Source organism: Physeter macrocephalus, chromosome 21 (genome assembly GCF_002837175.3).
Source record: "Physeter macrocephalus isolate SW-GA chromosome 21, ASM283717v5, whole genome shotgun sequence".
NCBI classification, from domain to species: domain Eukaryota; kingdom Metazoa; phylum Chordata; class Mammalia; order Artiodactyla; family Physeteridae; genus Physeter; species Physeter macrocephalus.
The window spans coordinates 51350692-51376856 of NC_041234.1; the positions used below are offsets into that span (position 1 = coordinate 51350692).

A 26165-nucleotide genomic window follows, 5' to 3' on the forward strand; every position below is an offset into this window, starting at 1 on the left:
CGGTGGGTGCTGGGAAGACATCCCTCCGCTAGCGCCTCGGCCGAGTTCCCGAGCGCCCGAAAAGCCGCGGCGGAAGCCCGGGGGACCAGCCCAGCTGGGATGTTGGGGGCTGAGCGGCCCTTGCCCGAACTGGCGGCTCGACCTGGCCCTGACTCCCAGTTCCCCAATGCGGGACAGAGAGCCGAGAGGAGCCTGAGCTGAGCTCTGGCTCCCGCCCCGCCCGGGCCCGGCTCCCTCCGGTGCCACTACACCTCCCTCCCTACCTGGCCCGGCCCCCGGCCCAGACCCGGCCCTCTACGGCTCCTCTGGGCTCCAGGTTGGCGCAAACAAAGCCCTGATTGACTGCCCGGAGAGGCGGGCCTCGCTGCCGGGCCGCCTCCTCCCATCCGTGCCCCGCCAGGGATTTGCCGGGAAGGGCGGGGGTGGAGGGGGAGAGACGGGGATAGGGGGGCTGTTGCGCAGGACTGTGGGGGGCTGAGCTCCCGGGCTCGAGAAGACTGTGCCCACCCTCTGTCCAAGCTTGGGTGTCCCTTCCAAGTCCCCCTCAAAACTAAGGGGGGGCATAGGCACTACTGAGGGCGGGGTGGGGTCTCTCAAGGGCCACCTCTCGTCCTGGGGCCCCTGGGGCCACCCCAGTTCCAGGCTACTTGTGAGAAAGGAGAGAGTGGGAGCAAAGGACGGGGGGGTCTTCCCTGGGGGTTCTGGGTTGATTAATGCTCGTTTGGAGCCTGCAGGGGTGAGAGGGCAGAGGAACAGGACAGTTTATGCTCTCGTTTTTCCATTTTAACTATCCCTCTACTGGGCTTCTGGACAAGGAGAACAGGATTCAGTAGTTTGGAAAGGGAGTTGAGGGAGACAGCTGCGGATTGAGTAGGTAGGCGAGTATGAGGAGGAGGAGGAAGGGCTGAGGAGAAGAGAGAGGCTGTAGCGGCTGCCTGTTGAGGGAGGAAGAGGTTGGGGGGAAGGGAGAGGAGGAGGAGGGGGAGGAGAGAGATGACATGGGGAGAGGAGGAGGGGGGATGGGGGAGGAGGAGGAGAGGGCTCGAGGGACCGTCTGTCTCGGGACAGGCTGGCCAGCTGGGGCGCGGAGCCGGGAGGAGGAGGCAGCAGTAGCAGCGCTTGGAGCAGCAGCAGCAGAAACAAGTACCAGCCACACAGCGGCTCCTCCGGCTCGAGCAGCCACAGTCCCCCGGCCGCGATGGCGCTGCAAAGCCCGGCGAGCGAGGAAGCTAAGGGGCCCTGGCGGGAGGCAGACCAGGAACAGCAGGAGCGGGTGGGTAGCCCCGAGCCGGAGCCGGAGCCGGAGCCCGAGCCCGTGCCAGTACCCCCACCCGAGCCCCAGCCAGAGCCCCAGCCGGAGCCCCAGCCCTTACCGGACCCTGCACCACTGCCGGAGCTGGAGTTTGAGCCTGAGCCGGTGCACGAACCAGAGCCCACGCCCACCGTGGAGACCCGCGGCACCGCGCGCGGCTTCCAGCCCCCCGAAGGTGGCTTCGGCTGGATGGTGGTCTTCGCTGCCACCTGGTGCAACGGCTCCATCTTTGGCATCCAGAACTCCTTCGGGATTCTCTACTCCATGTTGCTGCAGGAGGAAAGAGAGAAAAATCGCCAAGTGGAGTTCCAAGCAGGTGAGCGGCTCCGCGCGCCCCACCTGGCATTCTAGGCAAGGGTTTCCGCTCAGGCTGCCGCCGATCCTATACCTCCTGGTCCGAGGCACCCCTCTAGCGCGCCGTTTGGACTCCTCCTCCTTGCCCCTTGCCCGTGGCGCTGCTAGAGCGCTGGTTGCCGGGCTCTGGGCAGCCTCGGCTGTGGAGACTAGGCGCAAGAAGTCCCGGGGGTGGGACCTGGGACCTTCGTTGATCATACGCAAGGAATGAACTTTTTTGCTCTGGGACATATCCAGACGCACCTTTCGGGTTTGTTTAAAGTACTCTGAGCGTGTGTACTGGGGGAAAATCTTTGCAGAATGTTGTTGTGGTTTTTTTGTTTTTTGGGTTTTTTTGGGGGGGTTGGAGTGCGAAGACATGGAGAGAGGAGACAGTTTGGAGGTTGGGAGGACTTTGAAACACTGTACCGCAGATCTCCGCAGCAGCCCCTGTTCCTGTACGGGGAGCGGAGGTGTTTTCTGTCAAAAACACTTTAGGAATCCTGGTGACTGAGCGAAGACTCTAACACATGGCAGGCGTGTGTATCTGCAGGAGAGAGAGGAAGGGAGGGAAGGAGTGCGAGTGGGGGTGTGCGCGCGTCTGTTTGCCCGCCGTGGTTACGGCCCAACCGGGCCCGGCGGTCCTCTGCCACTCTGAGGGAGCGAGCGGATCTCTGTGCCCTCTGAGCTGAACCCCAAAGCAGGCGGGGAGGCAGTCTCCGCGGTCTCCTGCCAGAGAGGCGTGAGGCGGCTGGCAGACTGGGCCCTGAGGCTCACTTCGCACCGCCCCCAATCTCAGCCTTGCCCTGCCTGGCGCCCCGCGCCTCTCCGCTCTCCGCTGGGTGCCTCGTTAGTCTTTAGCCGGAATGCCGGCCTCCACCCCTCTTGCCTTCGTGTGGTGCTGACTTGGTCTTCTTCCTTAAGACAAGCAGGGCTGGGGGCATAGCTCTCGCTCTTCAGGCCCGCGGCCACAGGACCACAGGCTTGTGCGCCCCTCCCGTTGAGCCTGCCTGTGGACTCGGAGAAGTCAAAGTAGCCATCCCGCTTTCTCAGCAAGCCGCTGGCGAAGCCCCTCAGCCGTTCTCATGAGGAGTCTCGGGAGCGAAACGAGGGGCTTGGGATGCCGTCTTCCTCCAGGCTCACTCCCTCTTGTGGTTCCTCAGGACAGCTCCACTCGAGACCCGCCGCAAGTTTGCAGCTTAGAATACGTGGCTTTTTAAAACGCAGCTCAGAATAAGTGTTGCCCTGGGACTGAAGGGTTCCCTTACTGCTCTTTGAGGGAGACTGGGGATCATTTAGTGAATAGAAACCTTGAATTCTGGGGGCATCCACCTGTGGATTCCCTGGGCCCTTAGAGAGCCTCTCCTACGGCTCTCAACCAAGGACTCTTTTTTTTCTTTTTTTCTTTTTTTAGTTTGCTAGGCTGCCCTTTAAGAGGTTTGGGGACTCTTGGTGCCTCTGACCTTGTGATCCATTGGCGTTCTAGTGTGCGGGCCTCACTTGAAAGTTCAAGTGTGCAGCAATGGCTGTCCAAGGCAATCTCAGGACTGCCCAGGCTGCGTTGACGCCTGAGTGGAGGGGGTCCCTGACTGTGTGGAACAACATTTGGGCGGAAGGTCACTGTCACACTCACCCCTGGGACTACATTTTCCCTGCTTTGATGCAGTTCAGGGGCTCTTGGGAAGGAAGCCAGTGTAGGGCCTCTGGCTGTTGCCTAGGTTACCTTGGAGGGCACCTGCTGAGCATTGCGCTGTGGTTAAAGGCAGGCTGTTGGCCTTCGGGGTCAGTGGCAAAGTCTGGGTGAAACTTCATGGGAGGTAATGGGGGGATGGGCTGAAGCTAGGCCCTGGCATTCATGTGATGTGAGCAGGCCTAGAGCTGGGGCCTTAGGAGTGTGTAATAAAACTTGGAAAAACCACTATTTTACCAGGAAGAGGTTCACTGCTGGGGAACAAACTTCAAAGTAGGTGATCATAGGGGACTCAGGGGGAGGGCTGGCTGAGACTTTCCGGTCAAGACCTCACAGTGCAGCTGGGAAGCGGGGGTAGCAGTGAGCTGTGCAGAGGTGTGGCTGGTGTGTGTTCTGACACAGACTAGGTCCATTGAGGGCCTGGGGTTACCAGTTTAAATTATGGTGAGTATAGGTCAGGAAAGGACAGAAAGGAATTTGGTATGTCCCCAGGGTCACAGACTACTTTGGCTTGGGTCCTTGCTCTATGTGTCTTGAATTCATGAAAGTTATTTTTGATACTGGAGGCTCTGTGAAACACCTCAATTTTTATTTTTAAAAAGTCAGGAACACCCCACTACACTCCTGAGTTCCTAGAAAATCTCATCCTCACCACTACCTTTCTTGAGCCCCTCAGCTTTCCCAAGCAACCATTCAGGTCCTGAGATTCCAAATGTGCCTCTGTCTCCACACACTTTCTACAGTTTACTCAAAATTTCTCAGCTACCTATGCCACAGCACTGGTGTCTCAAAGGGATAGAATAAGCCAGTAGAAGCTTGCTAAGATGTTTGTCAGCCAGTGTTTGCCCAATAGCCATTCTGAGGAACACAGAATATACACTCCCACAGTCAAGGAGGTTGGTGCATTGTCCATTTCTATTAATGTCTGACATGCCTTACATCTCTAGAAATCTATGAATTTAATATTTGGAGGCACCCCACAACCCAAATTTTCTTTGGCTAGGCCTAATATCTTCAGAGACCTAAAGCTGTGCTGATTGGCTTAATGGGTCTAAGGCTCTGCAGATGACTAGAACTATTGTGAGGGTGCCCCAGAGAAAGGTTGTTTTGATGTCTGGGGGCTAACTCCACATCAGAGGGGTCTCTGGTCATGTGAAAAAGCCATGGAGAGTAGAAGGGAAGTGGAATGCAGGCCATTCTAGAGCATGCAATGTCCAGTCTTTGTGAACTCTGTGGTACATACAATTCTATGGTGGCAGTGTATCTTGTCCTTTCTCTTCACCTATTTTGAAAAGGAAACCAACTTTCCCTGGGCCTTAGGCCTGGGATGACTGGCAGACAAAAGGTTCTTGAGATGGAGGCAAGTGACCAAAGTCCGATTTAGGGAAAAATGGAAAAAATCAAGAGAGAAATGAGCCTATACTTTTGTAGAGCTTGTGGGAAATTTGGGAGTTCCCCCAACCCAGACCAAGCAGCAGATAGGACATGGGCAGCCCAACAATTTAGTGGAAAGTATATCATGGCTTCCTGGCATGAGAGGGGAGCATTTTGGAGGAAAGAAAGAGCAAGGTAGCATTGATTGCAGGCCTCAGATCATTACTGGAACCCTAAATGAGTTGGAGCTGGGGCAAGGTTAGGGTTGGGGGTCCAGAAGACAAGGCAGAACAAGTCAGAGTTTTTAACATTAGCTCCAAGCTTAGGTCTTTTTGAACGTGCTCCAAAGTAAACCCAGTACCCTGCACTTTCCACCTTGACTGCCAGTCTAGCACTGAGCCATAAAATATGATGGGAGGCATCTTTTCCTGGGCAGTTTATAAGCATGACCCTTGTAGGCTCCCAGGTGAGGAGGGTGGGGCTATGCCTCTCACCACCTGGGGAAAGGGGTAATAATGGTCAGGAAGGTTCATTATTGGGCACAAGATAGTTCATTCAGGCTCATGGGCCACTCTGATGGAGACAGAATTTTCTAGGCATGGGATAAATGATACAATCTGCCTTTGGGCAAAGAGTCCCGAAGATAGATGGGGCCAGGGACAGTTTAAGCTATCTTTCTCTTCCCCATTTTAGGGGCTTTCATTGCTTAGTTCAGTGTCTCACTGGGCTGACCACTAAATTGCTGACTTTGAGAGCCAGGTATCTTTTGAGCAAATCTGCCAATGTCTTGCCTTTGGCTGAAGGCTTTTGCTTACTGTCCAGAGAAGGTTGGCTCAGAGCCTGTTATGATGCTTTGGGCCACAGGGCCATTGGCCAGGCATCTTTCAAGTCACTCTTCTGACTCCTCTCCAACCAAGCTGGGTCCCAAACTGAGACCTTGACTCATGCCAGAGGGGATGAGGAGGAGAGGTTGGGGTACTTGGAAGCCAGCCAGGGGGATGCTTGTTTGAGCTGGAGTAGCCAACTGAAGCTGGATCCCTGTCTCACTGTCCAGTAGCCTCGAGTGCTCATTCTAAGTCTAAATCTGGATCCCAATGGGCTGGTGATCTGAGTAATACCAACTAGGCAGTGACTAGGAGCTAGACAACTTGTGCCCCTGACTTGCTCTGTGACTTTGAGCAGGCACTTTACCTCTCTGTACCTCAGTTTATCTATCTGTAAAGTGAAAGGGTTTGACTAGATAAACTTCTTAGCTCTGCTGTTCTATCCTTCTAAAATTATGTGATATTTTATTCTTTACTATTCACTTGGCATAAATTTTGACTCATTCAGCCAAATGGAAATATGTTAATCTGCCTGAATGAGGGTGTGGATGGGTTGGGAGGAGATTGGGAAAGCAATGAAAAACCATGTAGACATCATTTGTCCATGTGTATTAAAAGATTATGGGGCTAACTCATATGTACTGATGTGGTTGAAAAGACCCACTTTTTTTTTAAACCCAGTGTGTAAAGGCAACTTCAGATCCACAATGCTTCTCCCAGAATGTCCTGCTTAGCATAGAATTGGGCCTCCAAGAGAATTCCCTCAACTTGGCCTGCTGCAGGCTAGCAGAGTAGTTCTGTATGCTGCTGTTTCCCAGCATTTGAGCCTGTTTCTAAAAAGCATTAAACTGCAAGCATTCCCTTAAGCCTCAGTTTGGACCCCTCGCCTGAAACTTAATTTTCCACAGCTCATTCTCATTTCTCAGAAATGCATGGTTAGTATGATCTTGGTTTGCTGTTACTTCAGGATAGAAGAGTAAACCAAGATTCCTAAGTGCAGTACAGTGCTTTCCTTCAGGGGGCTTCAGACAGGGCATCTTTATAGCTGACTAAGGGCTGCTGCCTTGTAGTGGGTATGAGAGGGCTGCTGCTTGCCATCCTAGAGAAGGCCATATTGAGTATCCACAATTTCTGGGCAACTTCAGCTTCACTCAGGGCTTAGCTGAGAGTGTGGCTACTGAAGTAGCAGGCACAGAGCTCTCTCCTTTTCCCTGAATTTATACTTGCTTTGGAAATATTTCCTGCAGTGCCATGAAGAGTAAACAAACAGATGGACTATCAACATTTACAGAAATATATAAAGGATGTCATCTGGACCTTTTGAGCAGACCAGTTTCCCAGGAGGGTATGCTGCCTTTCCCATCAACATCTTTTTGTTTTATTGCATTTTGAAAAGAAAGAATCATGTACTCTTTTCAGATTGTGTGAAAGATGGAGTGGGATTTCCTGTTTTGAAAGGAATTATTTCACCTGGGATTGAATGAGTAAACCTTAGAGAAAAAGCTTTATTCATAACACACACACACACACGCACGCACACACACACACACACACACTCTACACCTCAAGCCATGGATTATGAGTATTCTATCTGAAAAAAGTCTTTTCTCATCTGTTTACAGAATTAGGTTTAATGTAACAGAAGCTTCTGTAGGGGTTGTGGGGGACTAGTGCAAAGGGCCCAGATTGGGAAACTTGTTAGGTAAGAGTGATGGAGAGAATATGGCCAGCCTGGATTGTACCTCTTGGCATGGACTCTTTGCAACTCCCCAACAGTGGGGCTTGGAAACATTTATTGTAAGTTTCTTTCTGCTTCCATCCTCTCCTTATCCTGCATCTCTCTTGGTATTCAAAGGTTATTGGGAAGAGGGTTTAGAATACTCCAGCCCTCTCCCGTTTTAAGGGTGACAGAGGACTAAGCCTAGGGATGTTTAATCATTTGCCTTGAAGTCAAGGCACTATGATTACTAATGTGAAATCACTTGGCACTTATTTTGTGGGTAGGGAATGTGGCCTGCTTGGGTGGCTTGAGGAAGTACATGCTTCTTCACCCTGGAAGTCTTGTCTTTCTCTATTCTCTTGTTTGCTTGTTTCTGGGGTTGGTAGAAGAAGGGCTAAAACTGGCTGTCCCAACCACACATTTTCTTGGCTCCTCCTATTTTCACAGTGCATTTGTAATACCTCTGCTCATACGCCATCCCTTTGCTCCTAGTATTGTTCTCTCTTCTTCTTTCCCTCACTCAATTAGAGGAACAACTGGGGTTTGGATGTTGTACAGGCCTCACTCCAGACTGGATCTCAGGCCCATTCCCACACATCCTGTGGAAGTATCTTTTCCCTTTTTCCCTTTCTCCCCTCTTATTCTCCACTTTCTTGGGGAAGGGTGACTTCCTGTGAAGCACTCAAGAGTGTAGAAGCTATCACCTCTGGATTTTTACAGTAAGATAGCTGCTATGAAACCCTTTTCATCATTTCCACACCTCCTTTTTTCACAGCCCCAGGACCCCAGTCAAAGAGATAGCATTGTAGCAGGTCTTACTCAATAGTATTCAACAAGTGTCCTGGTCAGTTGCACCCTTCCTCTTCAAATCCTCACTATTGTTGTCCCTCAATTCCTCAGCCAACTGAACTTCCAGACACTTCAGATTGGTTTTCGGTAGCTTCAGGGGTTCTTGATAGAATAGAACTCTTCATTCTATTTTGAGCCCCAATCATCTCTCTTCTTGCCAAAAAATACCGCAGAATTGATTGTAGAGGAGTCGGAGGGGGGAGGAGACAGACACTCATGTCCTAACTAGAGTCAAAAGTGCTTTCAGTGAAGATGGAGAGGGAGGAAGTGAAACTCCCAGGTTAGTTGCTTCCCTGCTTCCATGCAGCTGAAGGGAAAAAAGGAAAGGAAATGTCACTAAACTAGCAGTCCCCACACAGTCTCCTTGTCTAATTTATCCTGTGGATCTGTGCACCCACCTTCTTACCCAGGCTGGAAGGGTATGTGCATGCACCCATGTGTCCAGACCTGTGTGTATGTGTGTATAGCTGGGTGTGTGATGTCTGTCTGGGCCAATTAACACAGTTGCTTAGAACATGGTGCCTATGAGACTCAGGTCACAAGTTCAGTCACTTGTTTAGGTAACTGAGCTTCTCACAAAGAAAAGAACTCTTCTTCTGTTCATCACCCATGCCCCTCATGTGGGGTTGCCACTGATCCCAAGAGGACTGGGTAGAAGTACGGAGATGACTCCCTATAAGCTTTCCCTATTACGGGGGAAAAGACACGAAGCATACAGCCTAGTGTTAGCTGCTCTTCCACAGTGTTATTTCTTTGACATTTAGCTTCTTATTTCCATCAAGCACCCTAATAATAATAATAGTAATAATAACAGTAGAAATTGCTAACATTTATTTAGCATTTAGCAATTAATTCTGTGCTAGGCATTATGTTAAGCACTTTACATGTACCAACCCATTTAAATTCTGAACAACTCTTTGAGGTAGGTACTATTATTTCCTCCATTTCACAGATAAAGAGAAAGATGCACAGAAGTTAAGTAGCTTGCTTAGCTCATATAGCAAATAATAGCAGAGCCAAGATTTGAACCCAGAGAGTATGAGACCAGAACTCCTGCCTTTAGATATCACCTAATACATACTAAAGATGGGAGGAGCGCAGCTACCAAGGAAGACTGCTGCAGAGTTTTCCATTCCTGTAGCCTCAGGGCATCCTTATGACTAAGGGATAAAAAGAGATGACCAAGAAAGGGTTTAGTAAACAAGTCTCACAGTCTTGTGATACATGACATACTCTTCTAACCACCCATCTTACTCTACCCAGAGTCATGGTCCTTGGGTCCAAAACAGGGCTAGAGAAACTGTCTCTTTTTAGTTGGTTAGCCTGAATAAGTCACATAACCTTTCAAGGCTTCAGTGTTCTCATCTTCATAGTGAGATTGACAACATTTACTTTTATAGGACTATGAAGAGTCACTTGAGATTCTATATGTGAAAGACATTTGTAAATTGTGAAGGGGTTGGTATTATTATTATTATTATTATCATCATCATCATCATCATCCAGTAACTTTTTCCAGCTCCTAGAAAGTGAGCTGCTATACCTTTCTCTAAATATTTCTGGAAGAGGAATCAACCCCTCCTCCCCACCTTCCACCTCCCCACACCATCTCTTCCCCATCTCTCCTCTGTATTCTTCTGCAGTTTTACCCGGGTATCCTGTAGCTAAGGACTGGCCATGTTTTCTTTGTTCCTCAATTCTCTAGGAGCCCAGGGAGAGGAGGGGCCAGATCCCAGGTCATATACATTCAAGGAAACAAGGCATGTTGAAATATTTACAGCTCTTGGCAGGAGCTCACAAACCTCCCTTTGAGTCAAGGACTGAGTTTTTAAATAGGAATTGCTGCGCATTGGGGGCAGATGGTGGGTGGAGTTAGGGTGTCACTTCCTCCCGAGGGTCTCTCACAGAGCCTCTGTTCTCCTGCAGGTAGTGAGAAGAAGGAAAGGGATATTTAGGGTCAGAAGGTCTGGGCCAGGGGACATTAAGCAAAGAAGGGGCCTTGCTCCTTTGTATTCAGTTTTGGAGTGGGCCAATTTCCTTATGTTCTAAACAGGATAGCCCCAGAGAACAGAGGCCACAGAAAGCCAGAGGCCTGGAGGAGGACTGCAGCAGCAGGTTTTTTGTTTTTTTTTAAATTTTTATTGGAGTATAGTTGCTTTAAAACTGTTAGTTTCTGCTGTACAGCAATGTGAATCAGCTATATGTATACATACATCCCCTCTTTTTTGGATTTCCTTCCCATTTAGATCAGCAGAGAGCACTAGGTAGAGTTCCCTGTGCTATACACTAGGTTATCATTTGTTATCTATTTTATACATAGTATCAATAGTATATATGTGTCAATCGCAATCTCCCAATTAACCCCCCCCACTTTGTATCTATTTCTGCTTTGTAAATAAGATTGTCTGTACCGATTTTTTCAGATTCCACATATATGCATTAATATATGGTATTTGTTTTTCTCTTTCTGACTTACTTCACTCTGTATGACAGTCTCTAGGTCCATCCATGTCTCTACAAATGACCCAATTTCATTCCTTTTTATGGCTGAGTAATATTCCATTGTGTGTGTGTGTGTGTGTGTGTGTGTGTGTGTGTATATATATATATATATACACACACACACACACACACACACACCCCACATCTTCTTTATCCATTTCTCTGTTGATGGACATTTATATATATATATATACACCACATCTTCTTTATCCATTTCTCTGTTGATGGACATTTAGGTTTCTCCCATGTCCCGGTTATTGTAAATAGTGCTGCAATGAACACTGGGTGCATGTATCTTCTTGAATTATGGTTTTCTAAGGGTAAAAGCCCAGTAGTGGGATTGCTGGGTCACATGGTAGTTCTATTTTTAGCTTTTTAAGGAACCTCCATACTGCTTTCCGTAGTAGCTGTATCAATTTACATTTCTACTAACAGTGCAAGAGGGTTCCCTTTTCTGCACACCCTCTCCAGCATTTGTTGTTTGTAGATTTTGTGATGATGGCCATTCTGACTGGGGTGAGGTGATATCTCATTGTAGTTTTGATATGCATTTCTCTAATAATTAGTGATGTTGAACATTTCTTCATCTGTTCGTTGGCCATCTGTATGTCTTCCTTAGAGAAATGTCTGTTTAGGTCTTCCACCCATTTCTGGATTGGGTTGTTTGTATTTTTGATATTGAGCTGCATGAGCTGTTTGTATATTTGGGAGATTAATCCTTTGTCAGTTGCTTCGTTTGCAAATATTTTCTCCCATTCTGAGGGTTGTCATTTCGTCTTGTTTATGGTTTCCTTTGCTGTGCAAAAGCTTTAAGTCTAATTAGGTCCCATTTCTTTATTTTTGTTTTTATTCTCATTACTCTAGGAGGTGGGTCAAAAAAAATCTTGCTGCGATTTATATCAAAGAGTGTTCTGCCTGTGTTTTCCTCTAAGAATTTTATAGTGTCTGGCCTTACATTTAGGTCTTTAATCCATTTTGAGTTTATTTTTGTGTATGGTGTTAGGGAGTGTTCTAATTTCATTCTTTTACATGTAGCTGTCCAGTTTTCCCAGCACCACTTATTGAAGAGGCTGTCTTTGCCCCACTGTATATTCTTGCCTCCCGTGTCATAGATTAGGTGACCATAGGTGCGTGGGTTTATCTCTGGACTTTCTATCCTCTTGCATTGATCTGTATTTCTGTTTTTGTGTCAGTACCATAGTGTCTTGATTACTCTAGTCCTGTTGTATAGTCTGAAGTCAGGGAGCCTGATTCCTCCAGCTCTTTTTCTTTTTATTCTCAAGATTGCTTTTGCTACACGAGGTCTTTTGTGTTTCCATTCAAATTGTAAAATTTTTGTTCTAGTTCTGTGAAAAATGCCATTGGTAATTTGATAGGAATTGCATTGAATCTGTAGATTGCTTTGGGTAGTATAGTCATTTTCACAATATTGATTTTTCCAATCCAAGAACATGGTATAACTTTCCATCTGTTTGTATCGTCTTTGATTTCTTTCATCGGTATCTTTATATTTTTCTGCATATAGGCCTTTTGCCTCCTTAGGTAGGTTTATTCCTAGGCAGTTTATTCTTTTAATTGCAATGGTAAATGGGATTGTTTCCTTAATTTATGTTTCTGATCTTTTGTTGTTAGTGTATAGGATTGCAAGAGATTTCTGTGTATTAATTTTGTATCCTGCAACTTTACCAGATCCATTGATGAGCTTTAGTAATTTTCTGGTGGCATCTGTAGGATTTTCTATGATAGTATCATGTCATCTCCAAAGAGTGACAGTTGTACTTCTCCTTTGCCAATTTGGATTCCTTTTATTTCTTTCTCTTCTCTAATTACCATGGCTAGGACTTCCAAAACTATGTTGAATAATAGTGGCAAAAGTAGGGACCCTTGTCTTGTTCCTGATTTTAGAGGAAATGTTTTCAGTTTTTCACCATTGAGAATAATGTTTGCTGTGGGTTTGCCATATATAGCCTTTATTATGTTGAGGTAGATTCCCTGTATGCCCACTTTCTGGAGAGTTTTTATCATAAATGGGTGTTGAATTTTGTCAAAAGCTTTTTCTGCTTCTATTGAGATGATCATATGGTTTTTGTACTTCAATTTGTTGATATGGTGTATCACACTGATTTATTTGCAAATATTAAAAATTCCTTGCATCCCTGGGATAAATCCCACTTGATCATGGTGTATGATCCTTTTAATGTGTTGTTGGATTCTCTTTGCTAGTGTTATGTTGAGGATTTTTGCATTTATGTTCATCAGTGAAATTGGCCTGTAATTTTCTTTTTTTGGGATATCTTTGTCTGGTTCTGGTATCAGGGTGATGGTGGCCTTGTAGAATGAGTTTGGGAATGTTCCTCCCTCTGCAATTTTTTGGAAGAGCTTGAGAAGGATAGCTCTTCTCTAAACGTTTGATAAAATTCGCTGGTGAAGCCATCTGGTCCTGGACTTTTGTTTGTTGGAAGGTTTTTAATCACAGTTTCAATTTCATTACTTGTGATTGGTCTGTTCATATTTTCTATTTCTTCCTGGTTCAGTATTGGAAGGTTGTACATTTCTAAGAATTTGTCCATTTCTCCTAGGTTGTCCATTTTATTGGCATATAGTCACCCGTAAGAGTCTCTTATGATCCTTTGTATTTCTGTGGTGTCAGTTGTAACTTCTTTTTCATTTCTAATTTCGTTTCTAATTTCATTTAGTTTCGTTTCTAATTTTTTTGAAATTAAAATCTCCCTTTTTATCCTGATGAGTCTAGCTAAAGGTTTATCAATTTTGTGTATCTTTTCAAAGACCCAGCTTTTAGTTTTATTAATCTTTGCTTCTATTTCATTTATTTTTGCTTCTATTTCATTTATTTCTGCTATGATCTTTATGATTTCTTTCCTTCTAATAACTTTGGGTTTGTTTGGTCTTCTTTCTCTAGTTGCTTTAGGTTTAAGTTTAGGTTATTTATTTGAGATTTTTCTTGTTTCTTGAGGTAGGATTGTATTGGTTTAAACTTCCTTCTTAGGACTGCTTTTGCTGCATCCTGTAGGTTTCGGGTTGTCGTGTTTTCATTGTCATTTGTTTCCAGGTATTTTTTTAATTTCCTCTTTGATACCTTCAGTGAGCTCTTCGTTATTTAGTAACGTATTGTTTAGCCTCCATGTGTTTGTGTTTTCTACAGTTTTTTTTCCTGTAATTGATTTCTAGTCTCATAACATTGTGGTTGGAAAAGATGCTTGATATGATTTCAATTTTCTTAAATTACTGATGCTTGCTTTGAGACCCAAGATGTGATCTACCCTGTAGAATGTTCCATGTGCACTTGAGAAGAAACTGTATTCTGCTGCTTTGGTATGGAGTGTCCCAGAAATATCAATTAAGTCTGTCTGGTCTAATGTGTCATTTAAAGCTTGTGTTTCCTTATTAATTTTCTGTCTGCATGATCTATCCATTGGTGTAATTGGAGAGTTAAAGTCCCCCACTATTATTGTGGTACTGTCAATTTCCCCTTTTATGGCTATTAGCATTTGCCTTATGTATTGAGGTGCTCCTATGTTGGGTGCATAAATATTTACAATTTTTATATCTTCTTCTTGGATTGATCCCTTGTTCATTATGTAGTGTCCTTCCTTGTCTCTTGTGACAGTCTTTATTTTAAAGTCTATTTTGTCTGATATGAGTATTTCTACTCCAACTCTCTTTTGATTTCCACTTGCATGGAATATCTTTTTCCATCCCCTCACTTTCAGTCTGTACGTGTTCCCAGGTCTGAAGTGGGTCTCTTATAGCCAACATATATACAGGTCTTGTTTTTGTATCCATTAAGCCAGTCTGTGTCTTTTGGTTGGAGCCATTATTCCATTTACATTTAAGGTAATTATCGATATGTTTGTTCCTATTACCATTTTCTTAATTGTTTTGGGTTTCTTTTTGTAGGTCTTTTTCTTCACTTGTGTTTCCTGACTAGAGAAGTTCTTTTAGCATTTGTTGCAAAGCTGGTCTGGTGGTGCTGTATTCTCTTAGCTGTTGCTTGTCTGTAAAACTTTTGATTTCTCCATTGAATCTGAATGAGATCCTTGCTGGGTAGAGTAATCTTGGTTGTAGATTTTTCCTTTTCATCACTTTAAATATATCCTGCCACTCCTCTGGCCTGTAGAGTTTCTGCTGAAAGATCAGCTGATAACTTTCTGGGTGTTCCCTTGTATGTTATATGTTGGTTTCCCTTGCTTCTTTTAATATATTTTCTTTGTATTTAATTTTTGATAGTTTGATTAATATGTGTCTCAGCATGTTTCTCCTTGGGTTTATCCTATATGGGACTCTTTGCACTTCCTGGACTTGACTTACTATTTCCTTTCCCATGTTAGGGAAGTTTTCGACTCTAATCTCTTCAAATATTTTCTCAGACCCTTTCTATTTCTCTTTTTTTTCTGGAACCCCTATAATTCGAATGTTGGTGCATTTATTGTTGTCCCAAAGGTCTCTGAGACTGTCCTCATTTCTTTTAATTCTTTTTTCTTTATTCTTTTCTACAGCAGTGATTTCCAGTATTCTGTCTTCCAGCTCACTTATCTGTTCTGCTTCAGTTATTCTGCTATTGATTCCTTCTAGTCTTTTTTCATTTCAATTATTGTGTTGTTCATCACTGTTTGTTTGTTCTTTAGTTTCTAGGTCCTTGTTAAACATTTCTTGTATCTTCTCAATCCATGCCTCCTTTCTCTTTCCAAGATCTTGGATCATATTTACTATCATTACTCTGAATTCTTTTTCAGGTAGATTGCCTATCTCCTCTTCATTTTGTTGGTCTTGTAGGTTTTTACCTTGCTCCTTCATCAGCAATATATTTCCCTTTTGCCTCATTTTTTCTAACTTACTGTGTTTGTTGCCTCCTTTCCACAAGCTGTAGGGTTGTAGTTCCTCTTGCTTTTGGTTTCTGTGCCCTGGTGGGTGAGGTTGGTCCAGGGGCTTGTGTAGGCTTCCTGGTGGGAGGGACTGGTGCCTGCCCTCCGGTGAGCAGGGCTGTGTCAAATGGTGTGTTTTAGGGTGTCTGTGAGCTTAGTATGACTTTAGGCAGCCCGTCTGCTGATGGGTGGGGCTGTATTCCTGTCTTACTGGATATTAGGCCTGACGTGTTCCAGCACTGGAGCTTGCAGGTTATTGGGTGGAGCTGAGTTTTGGTGCTGAGATGGGGACTTTGGGGAAGCTCGCGCTGATTAATATTCTCTGGGCTTGGAATTTCCTGGTGGTCCAGCAGCAAGGACTTGGTGCTCCCATCACGGGGGCTTAGGTTCAACCCCTGGCTGGAGACCAGGACCCTACAAGATGCATGACATGACCACAACAAGACAAACAAACAACCAAAACAAATAATAAAAACAAAACCAAGCCAAGAAAAAAAGAAAACAATAAACAAGAAAACAAACAAGAAACCCCCAAACCAAAACAATAAAACAAAACTAACAAAAACAAAAAAAGCAAAGAAAACAACAAAAACAACAAAAAAGCAAAAAACAAGAAAAATAAAAAAACAAAAAAGCCAAAAACAATAAAAAATTAAACAAAAAATATATCACAAAATTTTAAAAATAAATATAAAAACAAACAAGAAAAACAACAAATATCTGGGGCCTCTTTTATAAGTGTCCTCACCCCCAAGATGAGCCACAGACAACCCCCACCTCCCCAGGAGGTCTTGCAAGACCTCTATATAAGTCTCTGGGCCTGCTGTGGGCACTGTGGGGTAGCTGACTATGATCTGACCCAACTCCCATATGTACGTGCCCACAAAGTCCATAGCTGCTAAAGCTAGACTCATCTCAGTTGTGGGAGTATTCATTGTCCATTAAGATGTCCTTCAGGCACAGGGTTTACCAAGCTGATCACAGGGGTTTAATCCAGGGTTTGTGCAGCTACAAGGAGAGATTTCAGTTCTTCTTCCTTAGTTGCACAGCCCCTGGGGCTCAGCTTTGGTTTCAGCTCCACCTCTGTGTGTGGGCCACCCTCAGGCAACTGCTCACCCTCCCCAGGTGAGAGGGGGAGAAGGCAGCAACTGACTGGGGCATGTCTGTTTGCTTAGGTGGGAGGGGCAAGAGGCAGCAACCAACTGGGGTGTGCGAGCTGGTTCTGGCAGGAGACCCTCCCAGTGCCTGCAGAGGCAGAGGCTGACATGTGGGGAGAGAGGTCATGATGGCAGCCCTGCCCTTCACATGCCACTCAACAATGGCACCTCCCTTACACAGCAGTCTGTGCTTCCTCCAGGAGCATTCCCAGCTGTGGAGCCCTTCACTCATGTCCCCTCAGGCTGACTCTACACAGCCAACAACAGTCCTCTCCCCTGGTCCACTCTCCAAACCCCATACTTAAGCACCCAGCCCTTGCCAGCACTGGCAGACATGTCTCAGTTTGGGGCATGCAAGGATGTCGCACTGACCTTCCATATAAGTATCATTCTGTCCTGCCTGCCACAGACTGGCCGCTGCACTTTCCCCTGATAGCCCCCAAATCTCCCCTTCTATTTCAGCTGATCTTGCCACCAGTGAGGGGTCTTCCCTGGGTGCGGTAATCTCTCCTCTCCTTCAGCTGCCCCCCAGGGGTGCAGGTCCCATCCTGTGCCCTCTTTTCTTTTTCTTCCTTTTTTCTCTTTCATCCTTCCTGGTTATGCAGGGATCTTTTCTTGTTCTTTTAAGTGTCTGTGGTCCTCTGCTAGTGTTCATGAGGTGTTCTGTGTGAATTGTTCCACTTGTAGATGTATTCTTGATGTACTTGTGGGGAGAGGTGAACCCCAGGTCTTCCTATTCTGCCATCTTGAACCAAACTCCATCTAAATTCCTTTGGCAATTTATTTTTATAAGTTGAATCAGACCCACAGCCTGTTTTTGTACTACCCATAAGCTAAAAATGTTTTTTATCTTTGAAAAAAATCAAAAGAAGAATAGTATTTTATGCCATCTAAAATTACATGAAATTCAAATTGTGTCCATAAATGAAGTTTATTGGGACACAGTCACTCATTTGTTTACATACTCTTTATAGTTGTTCTAATGCTATAACAGCAAGATAGGTGGGACAGAGACTATATAGCCCACAAAGCTCAACATATTTACAATTTGGCTCTTTACAGAAAAAGTTTGCAAACCCCTGATCAAAACTAAAGACAGAATTTGGGCTTCTTTTCATAGTTGGTAAACTGTTTTCCTCTTTTTGACATTTCTCTTTTCTTTATCCCAAACTCTGACTTCCTCTTCACAATTTAAATGTCAGTGTTATCCCTCATACTTTATTTTTTTGGCCTGGCAACTCATCAACTAATGTTCAGATATTAGCAGTGAACCACAAAATTCCTTTTATTAATGTTTAAATTCATTCTTGATCTGTTTTAAGAACTTCCACAATATCATTTCATGTATACCATTAATTACCTTTAAGATATATAACTGTTTTTATAAATAACCATATTCACATTCAATATTATTAATTAAGAATATATTTTATGTATTTATATGTATGTATTTCCATATTTATTATTTACTGATTTGTTTTGCTTCACTCCACGCTCTAACATTCCTTCATTGCTATCAGCAGAATGCATCTTTGTGAAGTTTGGTGTTTTGCTTCCTTCTTTGTTTGTTTGTTTAACTTTGCATGTCTGAGAATGAAATATATATCTTACAATCAGAAGCAAATGTCTTTTTGGACTGGAAAATATTTTTTAGACCATGCACTTCATTTTTAAGGCTATACTCTGTGTTGCCTTAGGTTGATATAGTTTATAAATTTGAGACAACATAGATTTTTATTTATTTATTTATTTATTAACATCTTTATTGGAGTATAATTGTTTTACAATGATGTGTTAGTTTCTGCTTTATAACAAAGTGAATCAGCTATACATATACATATAGCCCCATATCTCCTTCCTCTTGCATCTCCCTCCCACCCTCCCTACCCCACCCCTCTATGTGGTTACAAAGCTCCGACCTGATCTCCCTGTGTTATGTGGCTGCTTCCCACTTTTGAAGCCAATGACTTCCCCTTATAAGTTTGGATGATTCTTTACTTTTTCTTTATAAACATAATAGAACTGACTTTGGTAATATTTTCTCTTTGTTCTTTTTACATGGGACAAGTGCAGGTTCCAATTATTTCTAGTCATTTCACTTAAGATTTTATAAAACATTTAAAATTTAACCTATATTGATTGTCTTCAGTTTGTTCTATGTTCTAGCTCCATGAAAACAATGACTCTAATGTTGAACCACTATGTTCTGTACCCCATGCCTATCTTTCCTCCCAATCTGTTTACTGTCATATTCATTTTTCTGAATTCTGTGTATTTCTCATTCTATATTTTATTTTAATTCAGCATATGTGTTTTATCAAACGATTGTTTTCATATAGATTCTACCAGCTAACACTTCCAATGTTACTTTGAATTGTACCATGGTCAGAATTTAATTCATTTCATCCTAGTTTCACAGATTCAACACATTTTCTTTTAATCCCCTTGAGAAGAGAAAAAAAGTAATTTTATATACTGTATGTGGATTTCCTGTGAAAGATCTATATTTGAAAGAATTTTGAGTAACACAATATATAGAGATACTTTACTCTTCAGTAACTGTAGAACATTTAAAATGTAAGTATGTCAGTTCAATGTTTATACTGTTAAGTAGCCTCTTTCCTACTACATATTGTCCTGGAAACTCATGGCTGTGGCTTCCTGTGCTGCATTTGCTTTCTATCTTCCATAAATTTCCTCCATGAATGCTTTCTCTGTTTTGTACCATATTTGTTTCTTCTATCAGTGACTTGAAATTCTATGTTTACTAATAATTTCCATCTACTTTTCTTTATTCTCTAGGATCATCTATTTCCCATTTTCTTTCCTAATATTTTCTTGGGATATCATGAGGGAAAATGAACAAATTAGTGCAGATAATTTCTTAGAATAATCAGCAGTTTCAGTGATTCTTTCATTATAGTTATTTAACTTTAGTGTCTAATACATATGCATATATTTCCCACATATTTTTCTCACAATGATTTGCTAGTCATTAATATCAAAATACTTATAATTCTCAAAAAAGTAATTGTTTTGATACTTGTAAATGTAATGTGGTGGGGAAGGGTAACAGTTCACAGTATGGAAGTCCTTTCTATGAGCGGATAAATATCTGGAGCTAAACTCTGGTGATCTGAAAAGTCTTTGCACCAACCCCCTTTAACTACTTTCCTTTTCATCAGTTAGCTTGGAGGCCAAAGCCAGTCCTTGATGGAAGCATTTTCTCAGTAGAAACCAGCTGCATACATTTGATATGATTTTATTTGAAGTCAGTCCTGGTCTTCTGAAGCCTATCCCATCTACTTTGTTCTTGAATTGTGTTTGTGTTTGTTCTTGAATTTGTGTTTGAATTAAATAGTCACCCATTTTGGTGCCAATGGTAGGGAAGTGATTCAGATCAATTGATATTTTCTTTTAGGATGACCTTGTAAAAATAATAAATGCTGGCAGCTAATGATTTCATTTTGTTTTGATGAGAAAATAGAACCTGGGGTTGCTAGCATTTTTACTTTTCTTTATTGTCCCATAAGTCCTAGTAAACCCATTTTTCTTTTGTTTTCCTATTTTATTATTTTATAATTATAGCTGATTTTTATTGGGGGGAATATTTTTGTGTCAGAAATTTTGCTGCATTCTTTATACATATTGCCTCATACAATTCACATAAAAGGCTATAAATTATTATTCGTGTATCCACTTCAAAGAGAGAAAACTAAATCTCTTACTGGTTATATAAATTACTAAAGTGGACACAACTGGTAAATGACACACTCAGCAGTCAAATCCAAATCTATGAATATGAGATGCTGTGTTACACAATTTTTTTCACTGTGACAGTAGTAAAGTAGAAAGCGGGTACTTTGGCTTAACTTTTGTCCTTCATCTTTTTGCAAAGCCTAGTAAGTTATGATGAACATTCTCACTGTTCATTTATTTTCTTAACTGGGTTATACTTTTAAAATAAAAAATTAATTTATCCTATTTATTCCACTTTAATAATAAAATTCAAGATACTCCTTTTCACTGTAACAAGATATATACAATTCTAGAATAACTTTAAAGTCTAATTCTTAGAGTGGGAAAAAAGTAAATACATAAAATCTTTTTCTGAAATTCCTTTTTGTGCTCTGGGGTTGGAAGATTGCTGACATATGAAATAGTACCATATTTGCATGGCATGACATCTTTGGAAAGAGGGGAGTTATCTGAATACTTTTTATTTCATATTTTCATCTAGATATGACTTTTATACATAGATTTTATATTGCAGGAGAGCTATGGGTAATTATCCTTTTTATGTTGATTTTATGTTATGAGAATTTACTTATATTTATTAAGCATGTAAAATATGTATTAAGAAATGAATAATGTAAGACAAATTATTGCTAATCACTCCATGTAGAACTTATCAAAGAGATTTACAATGAAAAAAATTAAAACACACACAACAATAACAAAACAAATTATAAATTAGAACCATCAATACTACATGTTGTTACCTTCCAGTATGTGCAAAAAGGTTTGGAGATAGTTTCATACTTTTCTCCCCATTCCTACAGATTTCTTTGCAACATGAATTTGTCCTTGATGTTAGTGCAACCACTAGCCTTAGATTAGCTCAGTGAGTAAATCCAAAGAGAAATTGGCCTATTTAGCTGTATCTGAATCTAGCATATATAAAAATCCTACTGAAGAGCTAATGTTGTGACAAAGTACTACAAACTGAGTGTCTTAAAACAATAGAAATTTATTGTCTCACAGCTCTAGAGGCTAGAAGTCCAATCAGTGTGTTGGCTCCCTCTATGTTACCCATAGGGAAGAATCCTTCCTTGCCTTTTGCAGCTTCTGATGGTGGCTGTCAATCCTTGGTGTTCTTTGACTTGCAGCTACATTGTTCCAGTCTCTGCATCCATTGTCACATGGCATTCCTCCTCTATGTCTGTAACACAAAAAGTAGTAAACATCACCTTGCCACTCAGCTTAGTAACTGATGCATAAATTTTCTTTCTAAATTAATATGTATTGATATCAAATGATATCAGAATGATATTCGGAACAGGTAAATAAAGTATCAGAATTTGCAGCACAATAACTGAACGACCATTGCCGATTTTCTGATGACCCTTTTTGCTTACTCATTTTTTTCCCTTGAACTTCAAAATTCAGGAATTAATTTAACTAAAGATGTGAGAGAACTGTACTCTGAAAACTTTAAGACATTGAGGAATTGTGATTGGTCTGTTCATATTTTCTATTTCTTCCTGGTTCAGTATTGGAAGGTTGTACATTTCTAAGAATTTGTCCATTTCTCCTAGGTTGTCCATTTTATTGGCATATAGTCACCCGTAAGAGTCTCTTATGATCCTTTGTATTTCTGTGGTGTCAGTTGTAACTTCTTTTTCATTTCTAATTTCGTTTCTAATTTCATTTAGTTTCGTTTCTAATTTTTTTGAAATTAAAATCTCCCTTTTTATCCTGATGAGTCTAGCTAAAGGTTTATCAATTTTGTGTATCTTTTCAAAGACCCAGCTTTTAGTTTTATTAATCTTTGCTTCTATTTCATTTATTTTTGCTTCTATTTCATTTATTTCTGCTATGATCTTTATGATTTCTTTCCTTCTAATAACTTTGGGTTTGTTTGGTCTTCTTTCTCTAGTTGCTTTAGGTTTAAGTTTAGGTTATTTATTTGAGATTTTTCTTGTTTCTTGAGGTAGGATTGTATTGGTTTAAACTTCCTTCTTAGGACTGCTTTTGCTGCATCCTGTAGGTTTCGGGTTGTCGTGTTTTCATTGTCATTTGTTTCCAGGTATTTTTTTAATTTCCTCTTTGATACCTTCAGTGAGCTCTTCGTTATTTAGTAACGTATTGTTTAGCCTCCATGTGTTTGTGTTTTCTACAGTTTTTTTTCCTGTAATTGATTTCTAGTCTCATAACATTGTGGTTGGAAAAGATGCTTGATATGATTTCAATTTTCTTAAATTACTGATGCTTGCTTTGAGACCCAAGATGTGATCTACCCTGTAGAATGTTCCATGTGCACTTGAGAAGAAACTGTATTCTGCTGCTTTGGTATGGAGTGTCCCAGAAATATCAATTAAGTCTGTCTGGTCTAATGTGTCATTTAAAGCTTGTGTTTCCTTATTAATTTTCTGTCTGCATGATCTATCCATTGGTGTAATTGGAGAGATTATCGATATGTTTGTTCCTATTACCATTTTCTTAATTGTTTTGGGTTTCTTTTTGTAGGTCTTTTTCTTCACTTGTGTTTCCTGACTAGAGAAGTTCTTTTAGCATTTGTTGCAAAGCTGGTCTGGTGGTGCTGTATTCTCTTAGCTGTTGCTTGTCTGTAAAACTTTTGATTTCTCCATTGAATCTGAATGAGATCCTTGCTGGGTAGAGTAATCTTGGTTGTAGATTTTTCCTTTTCATCACTTTAAATATATCCTGCCACTCCTCTGGCCTGTAGAGTTTCTGCTGAAAGATCAGCTGATAACTTTCTGGGTGTTCCCTTGTATGTTATATGTTGGTTTCCCTTGCTTCTTTTAATATATTTTCTTTGTATTTAATTTTTGATAGTTTGATTAATATGTGTCTCAGCATGTTTCTCCTTGGGTTTATCCTATATGGGACTCTTTGCACTTCCTGGACTTGACTTACTATTTCCTTTCCCATGTTAGGGAAGTTTTCGACTCTAATCTCTTCAAATATTTTCTCAGACCCTTTCTATTTCTCTTTTTTTTCTGGAACCCCTATAATTTGAATGTTGGTGTGTTTAATGTTGTCCCAGAGGTCTCTGAGACTGTCCTCAATACTTTTCATTCTGTATTCTTTATTCTGCTGTGTAGCAGTGATTTCCACCATTCTATCTTCCAACTCACTTATCTGTTCTTCTGCCTCAGTTATTCTGCTATTGATTCCTTCTAGTGTATTTTTTAAACATCTTTATTGAAGTTTAATTGCTTTCCAATGTTGCATTAGTTTCTGCTGTATAATAAAGTGAATCAGCTACATGTATACATATATCCCCATATACCCTACCTCTTGCATCTCCCTCCTACCCTCCATATCCCACCCCTCTAGGTGGTCATAAGGCACCAAGCCGATCTCCGTGTGCTATGCAGCTGCTTCCCACTAGTTATCTATTTTACATTTGATAGTGTATATATGTCAGTGCTACTCTCTCACTTCTTCCCAGCTTACCTTTCCCCCTCCGTGTCCTCAAGTCCATGCTCTAGTAGGTCTGCGTCTTTGTTCCTGTCCTGCCCCTAGGCTCTTCATAACCCTTTTTTCTTTTTCTAGATTCCATATATATGTGTTAGCCTATGGTATTTGTTTTTCTCTTTTTGACTTACTTCACTCTGTATGACAGACTCTAGGTCCATCCAACTCACTACAAATAACTAAATTTTGTTTCTTTTTTTTTTTTTTTTTTTTTTTTTTGCGGTATGCAGGCCTCTCACTGTTGTGGCCTCTCCCGCTGCAGAGCACAGGCTCCAGACGCGCAGGCTCAGCGGCCATGGCTCACGGGCCCAGCCGCTCTGCGGCATGTGGGATCCTCCCAGACCGGGGCACGAACCCGTGTCCCCTGCATCGGCAGGCGGACTCTCAACCACTGTGCCACCAGGGAAGCCCTCGTTTCTTTTTATAGCTGAGTAATATTCTGTTGTATATATGTGCCACATCTTCTTTATCCATTCATCTGTCAGTAGACACTTAGGTTGCTTCCATGTCCTGAGTATTGTAAAAAGAGCTGCAATGAACGTTGTGGTGGTACATGACTCTTTTTGAATTATGGTTTTCTCAGGGTATTTGCCCAGGACTGGGATTTCAGGTCATATGGTAGTTCTATTTTTAGTTTTTTAAGGAACCTCCATACTGTTCTCCCTAGTGGCTGTATCAATTTACATTCCCACCACCAGTGCAAGAGAGTTCCCAATTCTGCACACCCTCTCCAGCATTTATTGTTTGTAGGGTTTTTTTTAAACCCCACATTTGTTTATTTATTTATTTTTTGGCTGTGTTGGGTCTTCGTTTCTGTGTGAGGGCTTCCTCTACTTGTGGCAAGCGGGGGCCACTCTTCATCGCAGTGCGCGGGCCTCTCAGTGTCGCGGCCTCTCTTGTTGTGGAGCACAGGCTCCAGACGCGCAGGCTCAGCAGTTGTGGCTCATGGGCCTAGTTGCTCCGTGGCATGTGGGATGGTCCCAGACCAGGGCTCGAAACCGTGTCCCCTGCATTAGCACGCAGATTCTCAACCACTGCACCACCAGGGAAGCCCCTGTTTGTAGGTTTTTTGATGATGGCCATTCTGACCAGTGTGAGGTGATACCTCATTATAGTTTTGGCTTGCATTTCTGTAATGATTAGTGATGTTAAGCATCCTTTCATGTGTTTGTTGGCAATCTGTATATCTTCTTTGGAGAAATGTCCATTTAGGTCTTCTGCCCATTTTTGGATTGGGTTGTTTGTTTTTTTGATATTGAGCTGTATGAGCTGCTTGTATATTTTGGAGATTAATCCTTTGTCAGTTGCTTCATTTGCAAATATCTTGGGTTACAAATCGAGCCTTGGTAAATTTAAGGAAATTGATATCGTATCAAGTACCTTTTCCAACCACAACACTGTGAGAATAGATATCAATTGCAGGAAAAAAATAAAAAATACAGACACATGGAGGCTAAACCATATGCTACTAAATAACCAAGAGATCACTGAAGAAATCAAAACGGAAATCAAAAAATACCTAGAAGCAAATGACAAGGAAAACACAACGACCCAAAACCTATGGATGCAACAAAAGCAGTTCTCAGAGGGAAGTCTATAATAATACAATCCTACCTCAAGAAACAAGAAAAATCTCAAATAAACCACTTAACCTTACACCTAAAGCAATTAGAGAAAGAAAAAGAAGCAACCAAACAAAAAACCAAAGTTAGCAGAAGGATAAAAATCATAAAGTTCAGATCAGAAATAAATGAAAAACAAATGAAACAATAGCAAAGATCAATAAAACTAAAAGCTGGTTGTTTGAGAGGATAAACAAAATTGATAAACTGTTAGCCAGACTCATCAAGAAAAATAGGGAGAAGACTCAAATCAACAGAATTAGAAATGAAAAAGGAGAAGTAACAGCTGACACTGCAGAAGTACAAAGGATCATGAGAGATTACTGCAAGCAACTATATGCCAATATAATGGACAACCTGGAAGAAATGGACAAATTCGTAGAAAAGCACAACCTTCCAAGATTGAACCAGAAAGAAATAGAAAATATAAACAGACCAATCACAAGTACTGATAATGAAACTGTGAGTAAAAATCTTCCAACAGGGCTTCCCTGGTGGCGCAGTGGTTGAGAGTCAGCCTGCCAATGCAGGGGACGTGGGTTCGTGCCCCGGTCCGGGAAGATCCCACATGCCATGGAGCGGCTAGGCCCATGAGCCATGGCTGCTGAGCCTGCACGTCTGGAGCCTGTGCTCCACAACGGGAGAGGCCACAACAGTGAGAGGCCCGTGTACTGC

The 26165-nt window shown here is 42.3% G+C and overlaps 1 protein-coding gene across 1 annotated transcript in view; it reads left to right on the plus strand.

Moving 5' to 3' along the window:
* Positions 1-1074: 1074 nt before the first annotated feature.
* SLC16A2 (solute carrier family 16 member 2) overlaps positions 1075-26165 on the plus strand; it is a 126152-nt gene continuing 101061 nt past the window's right edge. Inside the window, exon 1 of the mRNA XM_024129509.2 lies at positions 1075-1628. Coding sequence (XP_023985277.1) covers positions 1199-1628 — 430 coding nt within the window. The 5' untranslated portion in view covers positions 1075-1198. The remainder of the gene's footprint in view (positions 1629-26165) is intronic.